The 17,271-nt window shown below is 35.9% G+C and overlaps 1 protein-coding gene across 8 annotated transcripts in view; it reads left to right on the forward strand.

The window, feature by feature from the left end:
• The window catches only part of Nckap5 (NCK associated protein 5), a 959,972-nt gene that overhangs the window by 496,567 nt on the left and 446,134 nt on the right, over nucleotides 1-17,271 (forward strand). For all 8 annotated transcript variants that reach the window (XM_070024260.1, XM_070024269.1, XM_070024275.1 and 5 more), the window contains one exon: nucleotides 6,241-6,374. In XM_070024260.1, the coding sequence (XP_069880361.1) occupies nucleotides 6,241-6,374 (134 nt within the window). The remainder of the gene's footprint in view (nucleotides 1-6,240; nucleotides 6,375-17,271) is intronic.

Consider the following 17,271-nt stretch of genomic DNA (forward strand, 5'->3'; position numbering starts at 1 on the left):
TATCCTTCCACTGACCCCAGCATATGTATACACACACACATACACACCATCTTGTAAACATTATGTTACATCTCTTTATAGCCTTAGTATCATTAGTAATTATGCTTTCTTGATATGGTTATTGCTAATTTCATGGCTATATAGAATGAGAGAACATTTCAGAAATAGGTCCAGAGAGAGTAAGTATATTTCCCAAGGTTGCATAGCAAGCTAATGGCAGGACCAAAATGGCAACCCAGATTATTAGCCTCATGCCTTCTCCATGAAAGAAATCAAGATGCTTATACTGGTTTAAAAAATGGTGAGCAGTAGCAAAAATGTGAGCTTTTTTCACATTTTTTTCAGCTGTATGATGTCAAAACCAAAACTTTATTATTTTATGTGATGAATACATTGTTCTTATTCTTAATATCTTATTCTTTGTCCCTAGTGATAATTAATAAGTAAATAAGATGATTGTCTTCACACAAGAAAAGTCTTAATTTCCTCTTTTCATAAGGTTGTAATTTATTAAAATTTTTCCTATCATGCCCATACAACACTCATCAATTTTGACTTATCAGACCATGTACTTTGCTTTTGTTTACAGTCTACTCTGGAGATGCTTTTCCTATATTGTTCATGTCTACATCCCTGCTAAGTAATAAAACACTTGAATAATTTTGCCCAAGCAAAATGTAGTTATAATGGGTGAGTCACCTATAGGGCTGTTTTTTAGCATTCAGGATACTGTTGAAACCCATTTAAATGCCTATTTGTCTTTTTTACCCTTGAAATTTCTACCCCTGCCTCTGCTCATTGCCTTCCTCTTCTCTCTTTCACTCTTTTGCTCTCCTCTCATTTTTAAAAACCAAACTGTGTTTTTTCCTTAGAATAAGGGCTTTGTATCTTTCCAGTGATGTTATCAGCACTATGGATATATACTGAGTTGTTCTTATCCCAGCATCTCAAAATCTGATTCTGATTCTTCAGTTACACCTAATACTACAGACTTAAAAAAAAATCAATTCCTAAGTTCCTTATCTGTGTCTCTGCTTCTAGGATGTCTGAATCTTTCATAACTAATGGGGATATTGAATTCAGAGGGCTTTATGGAAAAAATGCATTGCAATTTTTGTAGAAAGGAAAAAAGGTGGCTGCAATTGGATATAATAACGATAGCTTAATTTAGATCCATTTTACACTGGTTTGATAGAAATTGGTTAATGTAGAGTTTTTAAATTAAAAGCTAGTTTTCATGAAAACATAAGTTTAACTTTTCTGCTTGTGTGTTGGCTTAAGATTTCTCAAGGAAAAAAAATCAATTGTTGGTTTTAGATTCTTAGCTGGCAAGATAATGAAAAGGTTATTGTGGGTGTTTGTAGTGTTTAGAATATACTAGGGGTTGATTAGTGATGCCCATGATTTTTTTTTTTGATACTGATTAAGCAAGTCAAGGCAGACCTCGAACGTCTAAATTTGTTATTTGGTCTTAATGCCATGTTTTGTATTTATATCATTGAATCACATGTATTCCTCTTTTCTGGTAGGCTGTTGAGTTTTCATGTAAATCTCCATTACATAATAGTTAGCTCATCTGCCAGACTTCACATTACTTGGATGAGCTCATCTATTTATCCATTCAATATCCCAAACTATCATTTAACCATGTTAAAGACCTTTTCTAATGGCCTTTATTCATTTCCCCTGCTTCAGATCTTTGTATTATCCAGAAATATTAATGTTTCTCCAATAATTCTTTTATCATAAAATATTATTCATCAGGAATTTCATAACAATGATTTTATATAGTTTGAGCCCGTTGTAGAAATTTTTTGAAAAGAAACATATAGGGAATACTGTTGTATATGTCCTTGTGGATCTCTGAAGCATCAGGTCAGTGGAGAGCACACCCAGGCATAATGTTGTCTATTTGTACTATAACTAAGCAGGTCTGGAGACTGCACTCAGGGGAAGTGGATGGACCTCTCCTTTTATGGCAGATATTTCACTTAACACAAGGGTATGCATGATGGGACTAATATATTTACATATACTTGCATACCACCCAATGTATTTATAAGTTTATAGGCTAAATCTAGCTTCCACTTATGAGAGAAAACATACATCTTTGTCTCTCTGGCCTAACTTACTTCATGTAATGTAATTGCTTACAGCTCTTCCTTTTCCTTTATAAAAGGTAAAATATTCTTGCAAATGGAGGAGTAAAATTCCACTATGTTTATATACTGCATTTTCTTCATACATTTGTCTGTTGAGGAGCATCTGGGCCCTTGTGATTCCATAGCTTGGCTATCGGGCATAATGTTGCAATGAACATGGTTGTGCTGGTTGGCTTTACTACTTCCTGGTTTTTAATCTTTTAGATAAATACCCAGGAGTGGATTTGCTCACTAATAGAGTAGTACTGTGTTTAATTTTCAAGGTAATTCAGTTTTTTATCAGTTTAGTCATCAGAATAATCATTACTTAATTTTCATAAGATTCTATTGCATAAAAGATTAAACCTTAAAATAAAGTTGCTATTTTATTGAGGTTATAATCCCTTCCTTTTCAAGTTCTTGAATGTTTTTAAACTTCATGAATATTAGCACCAACTGATGTACTGAGAGTCACCAACTATAATTAGACCTAGGAAAGAAGCACATGTTGATTTTCTATGTTCATAATCCTCCAGGGTCTAGCCTCTGTTCCTTGAAGCTGTATCCTCTTCGACACCTGTCTCTTTGCTCACCAGACTGTAGACACAGTGACTTTCTCTTTGTGCTTGCAACATATGACAGAGGACTTTTTTTTCTTTTCTTTGTTTAATTTTATTTTCCTGTAAACAAAGGATATTTTTACTTGCTGTTCACTTTGCCTGGTGTCCTGGTCCCCAGAAAAACTCAGTTGTCAGAGAGATCTCCATGTGAATTTACTTCCTCAGAGAATCTTGCCTACCATGTAAAATCTGTTCCTCTTGTTGTCATCTTGCCATCTTTCAGGAGACCCTAATTAGCTATCACTTGTTTGGATGAGTCTAGCAAGTCCTTTAGCAATTGTCTTCAGTCTGTAAGCATGATACGACAATAACCAGGACAGTTGGCTCATTGTTTACTCAGAGTGAGTCCAGTGTTGGGTAGCTAGTAGTTGCTCAATGATTATTTATAGTCTAAGTAAGTGAATGCCTCCATGTTGGTAGTTACATAGCTATTTCCCAGCATCAATCTTAAATTATGGAATAATCAAATCAACAATCAATGGGATTCAACTTTTTTTCCTTTCTGGTAACATGTATATATAAATAGCCTTTTAATACTTGAATGACTAGACAACTGTTAGAACTTTATCAGTACAAGAATTTAAAAATGATTACAAAGAAACTGGAATATACTTCTTTCAAGGATTAATCAGTATAGCTCAGTGAAACATTGTTGCTGTGGACAGCTATGATTTATGAACAAGCTCTATTTGTAGAACAGAACAACTTTTTTTCCTTACTTTTTTTGTCTATGACTCAACTTTTGTCCTTGGACAGGGAAAGTGCTTTGGAATTCTGTTCTTGATGCTGATGTCTTTTTCTACTGCATGATGTGCAGTCTGCCCTTCCCTAGCATGACATGACATGTGTTTCTAAAAATCATTGCATTCTGCCAAAACATACATAGGAAGCATGGATGGGCTCAATGGGAGATGGAGAGTAGAAATGGAATACTAAAAGCATTGGCCAATGACAACTTAAAAATAAGAAACAATAAAAATAGTGGATAAGTTAGTTCCACATGTGTTAAATGGTTAGGAAATAAATAAATAGATAGATACAGCTATAAATTTCACATTTTACCTTGAAAAAAAAAGACCTGCAGTTCTCTGGTGGGAGTTGGTGTCAGCTCCTTGTGATATACTGCAAAGGGTGGAAGGCAGGCTGCCTGAAATTTCAGGGAATGGCATAGGCTGGTGTGAAGGACTGTGACTCTTAAAATGCACAGCAGACTGAGGTCTCTTCAAAAAGTGCGTTTTAGCACACCTATAATCCTAGCTACTTAGGAGACTGCAATCTGAGGTCCAAGGTTTGAAGCCAGCCAGGGCAGGAAAGCCCTTGAGGCTCTTATTCTAAAAATGCTGAACGTGGAGCTGTGGCTCATATAGCAGAAAGTTAGCCTTGAGAAAACAAAACAAAATAAAACAAAACACGTTTTGTGTGTGTGTGTTCACCAAATTTTTCGTATGAATGAAATCAAGCATAAGCAAACGTGAACTGTGTGACATGCTCAAAGTTTTCCCTGATTTATCAGTTGCATTGGGACAAATTTATACTCGTAAGGTAAGCACTGCAGCCCAAATGACCAGAGTAAGGAGGAAATGAAAAGGAATTGAGTTCTGAAAAATGTCCTATGATCTAGCTCTTTGAACAGAAAAGCCTGGGAAAGTGTCTGACCTCTCTTTATCGTTCAGTGGAGGAGGTGGTCATGGATGAGCCAAGTTGTCCAAGGAGCAGACACAGTAGTGCTCGTAGAAGTATTAGGCAGTGCCTGCTCCCTGTTGTAATAGTTCCAAAGCAAGTCTGGGGGAGGAGGGAATTTATAATTACTTTAGTGATAAACTAACATGCCCAGGATAAAACACCAAGCCAGTCCGCTGACATTTTCTACTGTTAGTCTTATGAAATACCTTAATTTGTGTTAAAAAAAACCTCATTTCTTCTCTATTTGGAAAATTGATATAGGTTATGGGGAAAGTATATGTGTTAACTAAACACCTGATATGTGAAAGGAATATATTGCAAACACCTTTGGTTTTGTTGTCTTAATCTATAACTTTCTTTATGGTGTAGCATATATGTATAAGGTGTATATGTGTGTGTACTTGTGTATATTCTTTGTATGTGTTTGTGTATGTAGGTTTCTGTATTTGAATCAACAAGTTGAACAGAAAGGATTATTTATATAGCGAGTGAAGGTTCTCCCTTATTAGGTATTAGAGATTCTTCACTATGACAATGAATGAATTTATATAGCATCCCCTTTTACTTTTGAAATAAAGAAAAATTCTGTTTTCTCAAAATTTCCCATCTTTCATAGCATTTGGCTAAGTTATGTCTTTACAAATGACCAGATCCAGATTCAATAAGCATGTACATTTCTAGGACCACTGTGTACTAGGTAATATGATAAAAATTTGTGTACATAAGATATAGTTGTAATCTTGACTGTTTATCCACTTAAAGATTTTGATAAATGTGCAAGAAAAACAAGACCAGAATAAGTGAGCAGCTCAAGGACAGGTAAATAAGTGAGAACTAAGGGAAGGGAGAAAATGATGGAATGATAAGGGAAGTCTTCTCAAGGGCATGGCTGATGGCTGTGATTGGAAGAGCCCTTTGCTTTCACTTCAGAGAGGCTTTTAATCAGGAACTAAGACTTACCCAAAGGTGCAGTTTGATATGTAAGTATTTTTCAAGGGTCATAATTCATATCTAGATTGTAGTCTTTATTATTTGTTCATGATCTTCAGAATAACTTTTTACACAGAAGTTAGAGACTGAAAACTATACCGGTGACTGTACCTGTGATATAGCTGTGATTATGCTATATATATTGAGTAAGCCATTGAGATAATCAGAGCATTTGAATTACTTCAACACAGAAGGGTCTGATTCTCTTCTTTCATGATAGGAATGTAGGCTCCTCACAATCAGACATTGTAGCTTTGATTTTCATCATAAAATTATGCATTCTGTATGCAGAGTGTTTCAGTTAGTTACAGTAATAACCATAACAGCATGTAATGCTTTCATGAAAGGCAATAACAAAAACAAAACACAAACAGAACAAAGACAACATTAGCGTAGTTGACCTGGTACTATCGGGAGATCTGAGGTGTGTGTGGAGCCATCTTTTCTGGATCATTCAGTCCCTTTCAATCCCAGCTGCCCATTCATGCAATGAGCTAGTTTTCTAAGATTATAAAAACAGTGGGCGGTCTGGCCTATTTTTATCTCTGAGAACCTGACTGGACAAAATTAAAGCTCATTCTTTAACCTTATTCTCATCAGCCCCATGGTCTAATTAACTTGAAATTCTTGGTTTTTCTGTAGAAATAGTGATGTTCTCTTTAAAGTATATGCCAGAGATTGAAGTGATAAAATAATGTTGAATGGGTAATAGTGCTCTAATTATTAACTGAATTACTATGCTTTGTTACTAATTATTTTTTTCATAAAAACCTTGTTAAAAGTCATTCCCTTTGTTCTTTTCACAGCATGAAAAGCTGATACATGAACTGGAAGAGGAGAGGCACTTGCGTCTTCAAAGTGAGAAGCGGTTGCGGGAGGTGACCTTAGAGTCTGAGCGCAACCGAATCCAGATGCTGGGTCTGCAGAGGCAATTCTCCAGGTACTGATCTTCACTATATGCACTGGTGCATGCACAGGGTGACCGTGCACCAGTAACTCCTTAGGCTGCAATTCTGTGTTCTAGCTTTTGTTGCATTTGGTAAGCTGAGTCTCAGTAGTTTAAGCCATGGAGGCAGATTGTCTGAAACTTGACGTTTGCACCAGAGCAGGCTGGGGCTTTATTGAAGCTGATGGTCTTTTCTCTACCTCAGAGGTATGTCTTTGAGTCTGTGGGGACTTTGTGGCCTGTGTGTCTTTGCTGTTTGACACAGCCATTTCAGGGAGGAAAAATAGCCCCTGGTCATCTCAACCCTCTTTTACTATAGAGAATGCAAATGTAATTATTTGATAAATTCTTACCAATATGGTTTTTTAAAATGAATTAATGGTTATGAAAAGGACTTGGAACGTTTAATCAAGCCTCTTTTTAGCATCTAGCTCCATTTCTGCAATTTCAGGTATATTTTCATATCATAAGCAATGCATATTCACATCTAAGAATAAAAGACTGTTTTGTATTTTAAAAAAATGAATCATTGAGTTCCATTCTTTAAAAAAAGATATGGCAGCTAGATGGTGGCTCATATCTGTAATCCTTGCTACTCAGGAGTCTGAGATCTGAGGACCGTGGTTTGAAGCCAACCAGGGCAGGAAAGTTTGTGAGAATCTTTTCTCCAATTAACCACTTAAAAAGTCAGTCATGGGGCTGGGAAAGTGATTCAGTGGTAGAGGGCATGCCTCGCATGCATTAGGCCTTGGGTTCAATTCCTCAGCACCACATAAGCAGAAGTGGTGCTGTGGCTCAAGTGGTAGAGTGCTAGCCTTGAGCTGAAGAGCTGAGGACAGCACCCAGGCCTAGAGTTCAGGCCCTACAACCGACAAAAAAAAGTCATGGAGCTGTGGCTCAAGTGGTAGAGCTTTAGACTTCAGCACAAAAGTTCAGGGATTATGCCCAAGTCCTGAGTTCAAGCCCCAGGAGCAGCACAAAAAAAGACATAACTAGATTTTTTAATAAAGGATTCTGAAATCTTTAATATTTAATTACAGAAGAATTGAAATCTCTTCAACTCCAATTGATGGGAGCTCTCAATTTATTCATCCTCCAGTCGAACTTTGAAAGAAGCACTGTTTATTAATCCTTGTCATTTTGTTGATACAGGAAAGGAGGAGGCAGATCTCACTCTTTGTACTATGTAATTGAGATGTCTTTATATTCAAGCTATTGACTTCCATGATTTGAGAAACGTGACACAGTAGATTATTTTTATATGATGCTGGGTCATCTGCTGTAAATCAAATGAGATTTATGTTATAGAAAAGCCAAAACTTACATCTTAGGCTGAAAGAGAAAATTATTATATGTACAGTAAATAGTGGTTGGTTGTGCATACTGCTTTGTGAGAATTTTTCCTAGTAGTATCAGTTTTCTTATGTAAAGCTTTGTTGGAACTCTGAAGTTCAAGTGCAGTTATAGCAGGGTAACTAATGTAAATCAGCAAAAGATAGGAGAGAGCATAGATAGCAGATAATTACACGATAATTTGAGAAAGTCCCATGGCCTTTCACAGTTAAACCTCAGTTTTAAACATACATTTTAGTAATTCTTATTTAAACAACCTGTTAATTTAGTCTTTGTAAAATTCTCAGTAATACAGAATATGCATATAATTCATCAACCTTGGACATGGTAGAGATTCAAATAGTCATATAAATGATTTATATAATCCAAACGATTATATTAAATTAAAAAAACTTTTATGTTGATCCTTTTAATTCTGGATTAATTAGTTCATTTTTATGTTCTAATACCTGGCAAATGGAATTACTTAATTCATGGAGTGTGGATAGTTTTTTAAAAAAATTACATTAGTAACCAATTTTTTAAAAGAATACAATATAGCTTATAATAAAAGGTAAACTAATAATCAGGTAGACCAAATCAAAACAGAAAATAAAGTCCACCATAAGAGAATTTGACAAATAATTTTAGTCACAGCTTTATATGTTTTCTGAGAATGAATATTTAATTTAGCTCTTAGATTCCTGGCAGCTTTAAAAGAAAAATACAGGAGATAGGCAATTTTTATCTCACAGTCAGACGCCACTCCTCTTAGAGGAAAATCATCTCTGATTAAAAAGTTATACAAAGATCTCCTCATAAAGGACATTAAAGTATATAATAGTGGCCCAAGGATCAATTCTAATTAGTTTGACTGCTTCCACTATGACTCTTTAAGTTTGAGAGGTTAACTAGTATCTGAGTTTCATAATACACAAAATTAGGAATAGAAAGTCCATATGTAGGGGCTGGGAAGGTGGTTCAGTGATAGAGTGATTGCCTTGCATGTATAAGGCCCTGGGTTTGATGCACCACATAAGCAAAAAAAAAAAAAAGCTGGAAGTGCACTGTGGCTCAAGTGGTAGAGCGCTAGCCTTGAGCTGAAGAGCTGAGGGACAGTGCCCAGGCCCAGAGTTCAGGCCCCACGACTGGACCCCTACCCCCAAAAAAAGAAAGTCCATATGTAAAGGCACAAATAAAGCAATAGTTACTCTAGTGTCTGAGTTCTTGAGTTAATCATTGCACTGCAAATTCATGAGTGCATATAGCATTAATGACAAAGAATGATAAGATAGGAAGGTCTGAGCTGGATTGGGTAAAGTGTTTCTTGGTATTTGTAATGGCAGTACAGACAGAAGAGCTTTTAAATATTGCTCCTAGGTCTCAACTTCAGGGAGGAAGTGGGGTAGTAGAAAGGGAAATAAATAGTGAACATAGAATCTGAGTTACTTAGAAGTATGTGGGATGTAGAATGTCAGCAAATGGTTTCAGGAGGAGTAATTCGGAGCTTGGGTTTATGCAGGTTCAGCTGAGTTGGATGCTGGGTTTCATGGTTTGGAGGCAGCAGGCAAGGGCGACCGTTTGTGATTATCTGTGTTAATTACTAGGACAACTTGTATGCTGAAAATCCATTTTTTGTACATTTTTAATTGTTACATGAGTGGAATGTTTGATTTCTTTTTCATTAAAATGAGTTTTTTTTAATACTGTGTTATTTACATCACCACAAAACTTTCAGACTTAAATCCTTTCTTCCCTTTGGCCTTTGATCAAGGTCTAAAGTTTGGAAAACATAAAGAAAAAGGATATGTATCCAGGGGCTGCAAATTAAGCTGAGCCCCACAGTTAAGGGAACTCTTCAATGAGGGAATGATGCTAATCATTCAAACTGCATTTTGTTTGTCTTAGTATTCCATGCTACAAATGTGAGTTGCTTTTCAGATGCGATGATGTATTTTTAACCCCACTATCTGATGGGATATGTGCCTGTAAATACTTTATGATGGTGTCCTCTTTTTCTCTATAACTTCTTGTTCAGCTTGTAAGTGTCCAGGTCCACCAGGCTTAGAGGCAAAGACTGAGGCTGGGTTACTGCTTTCTGTTATAATTAGAGGTTAACCTCTATCCTCATTTTCCACTTCAGTTTAAAAAAGTGTTTGAGCCTCAGCAAAGGGGTATTTCCACAACATTATCCCCAAGCTGAGCTGGGTATATTTAGTTGTAGAAACGATTTTTAAAAAGATGTGTGGCATGGCACCAGTGGCCTGTGTCTGTAATCCTAATTAACTCCCAAAGCCAAAATTGGAGCTATGGCTCAAGTGGTAGGGTGCTAGCTGTTAGCAAAAGGGAAAAATCCCTCAGGGACAGTGCCTAAGTACTGAGTTCAAGCCCCAGGACTGGCACACATGTGCAATTGCACATGTGTGCACACGCACATGCACACACACAGACAACAAGCAACTAACACTACAGAGTACTGATTTCATACAAACCATATATGATTTGAACATGTATTTGATTGGAAATCGTGGAAGTAATCTAGTCAATTCTGTGAGCTGCTGTTATCACAAAATATTCACTTTTATTGTATACACTATAAGAGCCAAGTTAAACAATTTAGAAACCAGATAAAAAGGCTCTACCCATATTTATGAACAAACAGTATTATATGCTATACAGGAATTTTTTCCAGGTTCAGCGGGCCAGACTTGATATTTGTTAATAGGTTATTATGCTTGGACATGAATAGTCAAATAAAATTAATGATCATATAGTGATAATAGTACTATACATTTTAATGTGTAATAGTTTTATGCTACAGTATGTTTTACGCTTTCAATTACAATTGATCTAGCAGATTCACCACCTGGCAGACATTATTTTATAAACCATCTCTAGTCAGCAAACTGGTCATCAAGGATCAGTGTTTCTCTGAAGCCTTGAAATGGGGAACAGTTAGTGTTATCAATTGTAATTAGCTATGGTTGTTAGAAATCATCCAAATGCAATCCAAGATTCTATTCTCTACATCAAGGATTTCTCTGCACCTACTGTGACCTCCCAGCACTCTTATCTGCTGCCTTGAAGCCATTTACTTGCTTAGTGTAATGGGGATTCTTCTATCACAGTTGATTGCTGGGCCTTTATTGCAGTCTGTTGTATGCTGAACTTCAAGGTGATGTAAATGGAGATGGTTTTTCTCATCACTCATTGCTGTTCACATTATCAGCTCTCAGAAGTCACTTCATAGAATCCTAGGGTTCGTTTTTTTTTTGTTGCCCATTTGGAAGCTGTAGGCACCTGGCACAGAGTGTGTGTGGAAAATGATAATATGTTCTTAAATGTTCTACTCTCTTCTTCCTGAATATATGTTTGGTAATTAAAGAACATTTTCTCTGCACCATTGGAATGGGTAAAACATAACAAGATGAAAACAAGCTATCAATTGATCTTCAGACAATCAACAGCTCTTCTGTTTCTCTTCTGCATTTGTTTCCATCTCGTCTGGTTTAACTCATCCTGGAAACAGGCTCTTTTGAGTGCCTTGTTCTTCCCAATGAATGTAGAAGACAATTTTCTATTGATCTGAAGTTGCTGTTTTCACACTGTCAGCAGTACTTTTAAGACTATTCACAAAAATTGGACCCTTATGTCCAATTCTGTGTAAATCTACCTGAAATTTAAAATGGCAAAGCAACTTTGTTAAAGGACATGTTTCTTTCCATTTCAAACAGATGGAAGAAAATATTGTAAATGGCATTGTGTAAGATGTCTGGCTAAAACAACAATGTCATATTTTCATGTCAGCAGTGTTTTTCTTAATCATTGAGTATATGATATATCATTTGAAGAAAGTAGAAGTAGAAGAAACCAGCCCCAGAGACATCAGAAGCGAAAGTTATTTTCAGTTCCCTTTGGTGACCACAAGCTTTCTGAATGTTGAATAATATTTTATTGCTTTGCGTTACTGTCTTTTGCCTGAGAAGCATTGATGTTTTTCTCTTAAATTCTTAAGATTTATTGAATAGACAATATGGAAGTTCCATTGCCCTTCACTCATTCCTGGGAAGAAATACAATATTGTCAAACAGTATTGCTTGCTTTTCAAAGAGCACTCTTCTGTCTAATTGAAGCTCAGTAGTACAAGCATACTTGTAACTAGATTAATAACTCTGTTGAAATAATTTGACCCTTCTTGGTTTCACTATGCTCATTTGTAAAAATGGAGTCTAGTATTATCATGCTTTTATGCTCTTTAGAAGACAGTACATTGGAAATGACATACATTTACTTATCTTAGGAATTATTTATTACACTGATAACTAGACCCTTGACATGACTAGCAACAGGTTTTCATTTTGAGAAGTGGGAGTGGGAAGGAATCAGTGTAGGTCCCTGGGGATATATTTAAACTGTCTGTTTTAGTACTTGTCTTTGTGAGAAGTAGAAAATAGAAAGCTGCCGTGTCTGGATGAAAAAATTATTTTGGGGACAGCCTAAGTTAAATGCTGAGGAATTTGACTGACAAAAGGAAGTGAAGATATTTTGTAGTGAATATACTCAATGTTGCCCTTGGTTCTGATTTTGTCAACTTTATGATTTATTTGAGCAAGTTTGAGAACAACACTCTGCAGAGAGGATTTTATGATACCCATAATATTTTTCACTTCTAAACAATTTCTCTAAAATGGTAGCCATAAAAATAACAGTGATTTAGTCCCTAGTCCACAATTTTTTCAATGACCTATTAAAACTTCTAATTTGTTACTGTCTCCACCTCCAATACATTCTATAGAAAATAAGTATATAGAACCTTACTATAACTCCAAACTAAATTTATTCCTACTCTTAGTAGTATAAGATTTATTTTCTGGTCAGGTTTTTAAAAGCTTGATAAGTTTTGACAAGCATATACCTATATATAATCACCATTGCAATAAAAATATAGAATATTTTCACATAGGAATGGTGACATCCTTCACTGTATCCCAAGTCCTTGGCAACTATTTATTGATTTCTCTCCTTGTAGCTTTGCCTTTTCCAGAGACTTGTAAATGTAGTTATAAAGTACTTCTAACACCTGACTTCTTGCACTGTGCATAGTCTTTGGAGATGAGCATACTGTTGCATCTGTCTGTGGATTTATTTTCTTTACTGCAGATTGACTGTGAAAATATACTGTTGTATGTTTATCCATTCACCTGCTGATGGACATTTGGGGTTTCTGTAGTTTGGGATGAGAATGGTTTAAATTGGTATAAGTATTTATGTCCAAGTCTTATAGGGTGTTTTTCTATCACTACTCTAGGGCCATATAATTAATATTTATTTCACTTTACAAGAAAATACTAAGGTATTTTCTAAAGTGCTATGCCATTTTGTATTTCCCCTTAGACACAGATAATTCTAGTTGTTTATAGCAATAAATTCTTCTTAAAAAGAAGAAATCCTATTGAAAACCACACAATGAAAATAGTTGGCCAATTGAATTTATATAGGGCAAACACCCTTGCAACCAGCACTTCATCAATAAAGTACTAGCTACTCAGACTTGTCTCTACATATTGCTTTCTAATATCAGCTTTTGGAAGAGGCACTGTGAATCAAGTGGCAGAGTGCTAGCCTTGAGCTAAAGAACTGAGGGACAGCACCCAGGCCCAGAGTTCAGGCTCCACGACTGACCAAAAAAAAAAAAAAATTCTAGTCTCAGCTTTCTCCCAAAGAGTAATTATTATCTTGATTTTATAGCAATAAAGTCCCTATCTTTTTAGTAATTTATTATTTAATGTGTATAACTGGATGCTGTAGTTTAATTTTGCAAATTTGTTAAAAGAATTTATTATAGATTGCCTCCATTCCTTCTTCATTTCAGATTTACTTACCTATTGAAGAACATAGAAAAGTTGACTTGTAAAATTTCTCATAGTCTAACTTTTATTAATTATTCCTGGGGCTATTCAACATATTCTTTGGCCTTTATACATTCTACAAATTGTCATCTGTTTCTATATGTTTTTCCTATGATTTATCTAAATAAAGAGTTAATAGCTGTTTTCTATTCACATGACAGAAACTAGTACAACTTGAAAATTGCTGTCAGTGAGTAAATGCTCAGTAATTATCTGTTGATTGAGGAATAGATGGATAAATGAAAATAAGAATGAGTGAATGAATGAATGAGTGAATAAATAAGAATCAGAGTTGCAGAAAGAATTGTACTATCAAAGATTTAAGTTAAACACAGAGAAGAATGATAGAAATTTGCTTCCAAGGGAAGTTGTAGGAATGCCATTTCTGAGGGTCTTTAAAAGTGTGATAATAGTCATCATTCTTAGAGTTATAAACCGTGATGTCCTAGAAGAATAAAGACATGATTTCCCAGACTTCTATGATAGAGTGCTCCCCTATAAAAGATGAGCTGCCTGTTTCTGAGTACTCTTTGTAGAATTCCTTTCTTCAGGGCACTAAGTGGAATTTGGTGCATTGAAAGTTTACTTCCCATAGGGCAGAGTTTACTTTCAGAGAGAGTTTTATGACCCTCATATAATTTTTCTGCCAGGTCCCTGGCTGCATATGGGGCAGGTTCACAGGCATCAGTCCCAGGAGTGAGGATTATTGTTATCAGTACTACCTTTCACATGCATAATCAGTGAATCGAATGGGTGACATTCATGCAGAAGATATCCCTGAGTGCTGAGCGTAAATACTCAGAACTGTTCTTAGAGATCCTTTGTTTAATTTGTGAAAAATAATTTAGTTAAGATGGTCCTTGTTTATAAATGTCTACATCTGTTGCTAACAAACAGCCTCAAGCTTTTAAGGATGTTTGCTGAGAATACAGAATTAGCCATGCTGAAGCTATGGGGTTGTGACAGAAGAAATGTGTTGTAGTTTTCATTAAATTGTTTTTCTGGATTCATTTCATGTTTCTTCTGATCTGTCAAGTATTGTAGTATCAAGTGACAGAATACATTTTCTCAAGATTAGAAATATGAATTTTTTTCTCCCACCTAATCCCTATAGCAATTAAAGAAGTCTATTTTTACTAATTAGATAGTATTATCGCATTAAGAGTTTTTAGGCTAAGTCCAAGGTATCACACTGATAATTCCAGCTAATGGGATTTTGGAGATTGGGAGAATTGCTGTTGGAGGCTAAATAGTGAGAACCCATCTCAATCAATAGACCAGGCATAGTGATATGCCTCTATAATATCAGATAAAGAGGAGGCATAGATAGGAGGACCAAGGATCAGGAAAATATAGGAACTCCTACCCAAAAAATAACTAAAACAATAAAGGGCTAGGGGTGATGTTCCAATGACAGAGTGATTGACTGGCAAGTATGGGGTCCTGAGTTCAAACGTCTCTGCCAAAGAGAGACAGTGTCTTTTAGGTAAGCACCACTGAAAGTATGACCATTTAAGAAAATTAATTTGGCTCTGTTTTTGGCAAGATGATTCTTTTTTTAAAATGTTTTTTATTGTGAAAATACCATACAGAGGGGTTACAATTACATGAGCAAGGTAATGAGTACATTTCTTATCAAGCAACCTGTCATGTTACAAATAACCTAAGGACCAGCCAGGCACCAATGGCTCACATCTGTCTATAATCCTAGCTACTCAGGAGGTTGAGATCTGAGGATCATGGTTAAAAGCCAGCCCAGGCAGGAACCGCCACGTGACTCTTACCTCCAATTAACCGTGAGAAAACCGGAAGTGGCTCTGTGGCTCAAAGTGGTAGAGCACTACTAGCCTTGAGCAAAAGAGCTGAGGGAGAATGCGCAGGCCCAGAGTTCAAGCCTCATGATCGACTCCCACCCACCCCCTGCCAAATACCCAAGGATCTGATGTTTACAAAATATCACACATGGAAGGGAAATATGATTAGATGAAAATCAAGTATTTGCTATGAGTCAGGGAAGAATAAAACGATCGAAGAAAAAATCTGCAGCCAAAAGGAATACATTTGTGGTGAGTAATGAAGCAGATGCACATGGGAAGGGCTGAAATGGATGGAGCAGGGAAGAACAGATGCTTCAAGTCAGGTAAGCAGATACAAAGTCAAGCCTCAAGACATGAGTATGTCAATGCGTGTTGCCCTTATATGAGCAAAGGATACATCTGCAGCTTGAGCAGTATAAGAAAGCCCCTTGCCTATGAATTTTCAATCATGCAACTCAGTCTTACTCTAGACTAGTTTTTGAAGCCCAGTGGTCACCTCTGATATCAGAAACACTTTAACAATTGATTTCTATTCCATCAGAAATTCATATTGTTGTCAAAAGAGTACCCAGTGAAGTAGTAATATATTTAGTGTTACTTCCAATATGCAAGACTCATTGAATATTTACAAGCCTATGGCTTTCTCATAAACAATCACCAAGGTTTATGATACATTATCAGGAAATATCCTACAGCTCTTTCTAACAGATATGAATGCCTTCTAGATTCTTTAGGCTCCGGCTTTCTCAGCATCTTTCCTGCGGAGAGGAATTTAAGGATGGAGTAGTTGAATATTTTTTACTCCCTCAATATATCTGAAGCTTAGTTCAGGAAAGGCTGGAATCTGAAAGATTAGAATGATGGTAGAAAAAAAATCCATCATTTGGTAAAATCTGAGAAGGAGAAGGGCTCAGCTAAATGCATGTAAAGAAAACTTTGAAATGTGAAAAGTAGCAACTTGAAACTTCACAATGGCCTTTAAATATAAGATTGGGAAGATTGACAGTATTACCTCATTTATTTTTATTATCACTTAAGGAAATTTTACCACCTGCTGAATTGCTTATGTTGTAGGTAAAAGGTATATAGCAGTGAGGTGAAACATATTAGTTTCTCTTCCTCCTGGGAAGAACTACAATACTACATGTTACTTAATTCTGATATCAGTCCTCCTTGGAAGATCTTCTTAGGGTCTATCCTTTACAGATGGGGAAACAGCCTTCTTCAGGTCAAAATTTTTTGTCTTCCACAAAGTGTGAATGCACTTAAAGATGTAATTATATAGACAGACTACAGAAATAGATATATAGATATAATCTAATTTTTTCCAAGTCTTTCCATTTCTTTGGGAATATAATATCATTCTTTTTGATGGAAGCACAGAATTCCACTGTGTGTGTGTACTACATTTTCTTGATTCATCATCTCTGAAGAGCATCTGGGTTGATTCCATATCTTGGCTATATTAAGTGAAGCAATCCAGACCCAAAGAAACAGGTTTCATGCTTTCCCTATTTTGTTGTGACTAGAATGTGCCTATAAATCTACAAGTAAACACGTGGGATGGTAAAAGACAAAATTATACTTAGACATTATAAATTATACAGGACTCTAAACATTCACACAGGGAGGAGGATATTCTCAGGAGAGGATCACAAAGGCTATGTTCATATGATCATATAAAACAATGCATGTGTGATCCATGCAGTATAGTACAAATGAATTACTTATTCCAGTTCAGATTTTGAATGGAAGATCTGGTGGAAGATATTAGTCCTTATTGCAGTACATACATAGTAGTAAAATCTTTCTCAGAGCAGGTAACAATGCTCA

This window comes from Dipodomys merriami, unplaced genomic scaffold (assembly GCF_024711535.1).
Source record: "Dipodomys merriami isolate MVZ:Mamm:240054 unplaced genomic scaffold, mDipMer1.0.p SCAF_1, whole genome shotgun sequence".
NCBI classification, from domain to species: Eukaryota; Metazoa; Chordata; class Mammalia; order Rodentia; family Heteromyidae; genus Dipodomys; species Dipodomys merriami.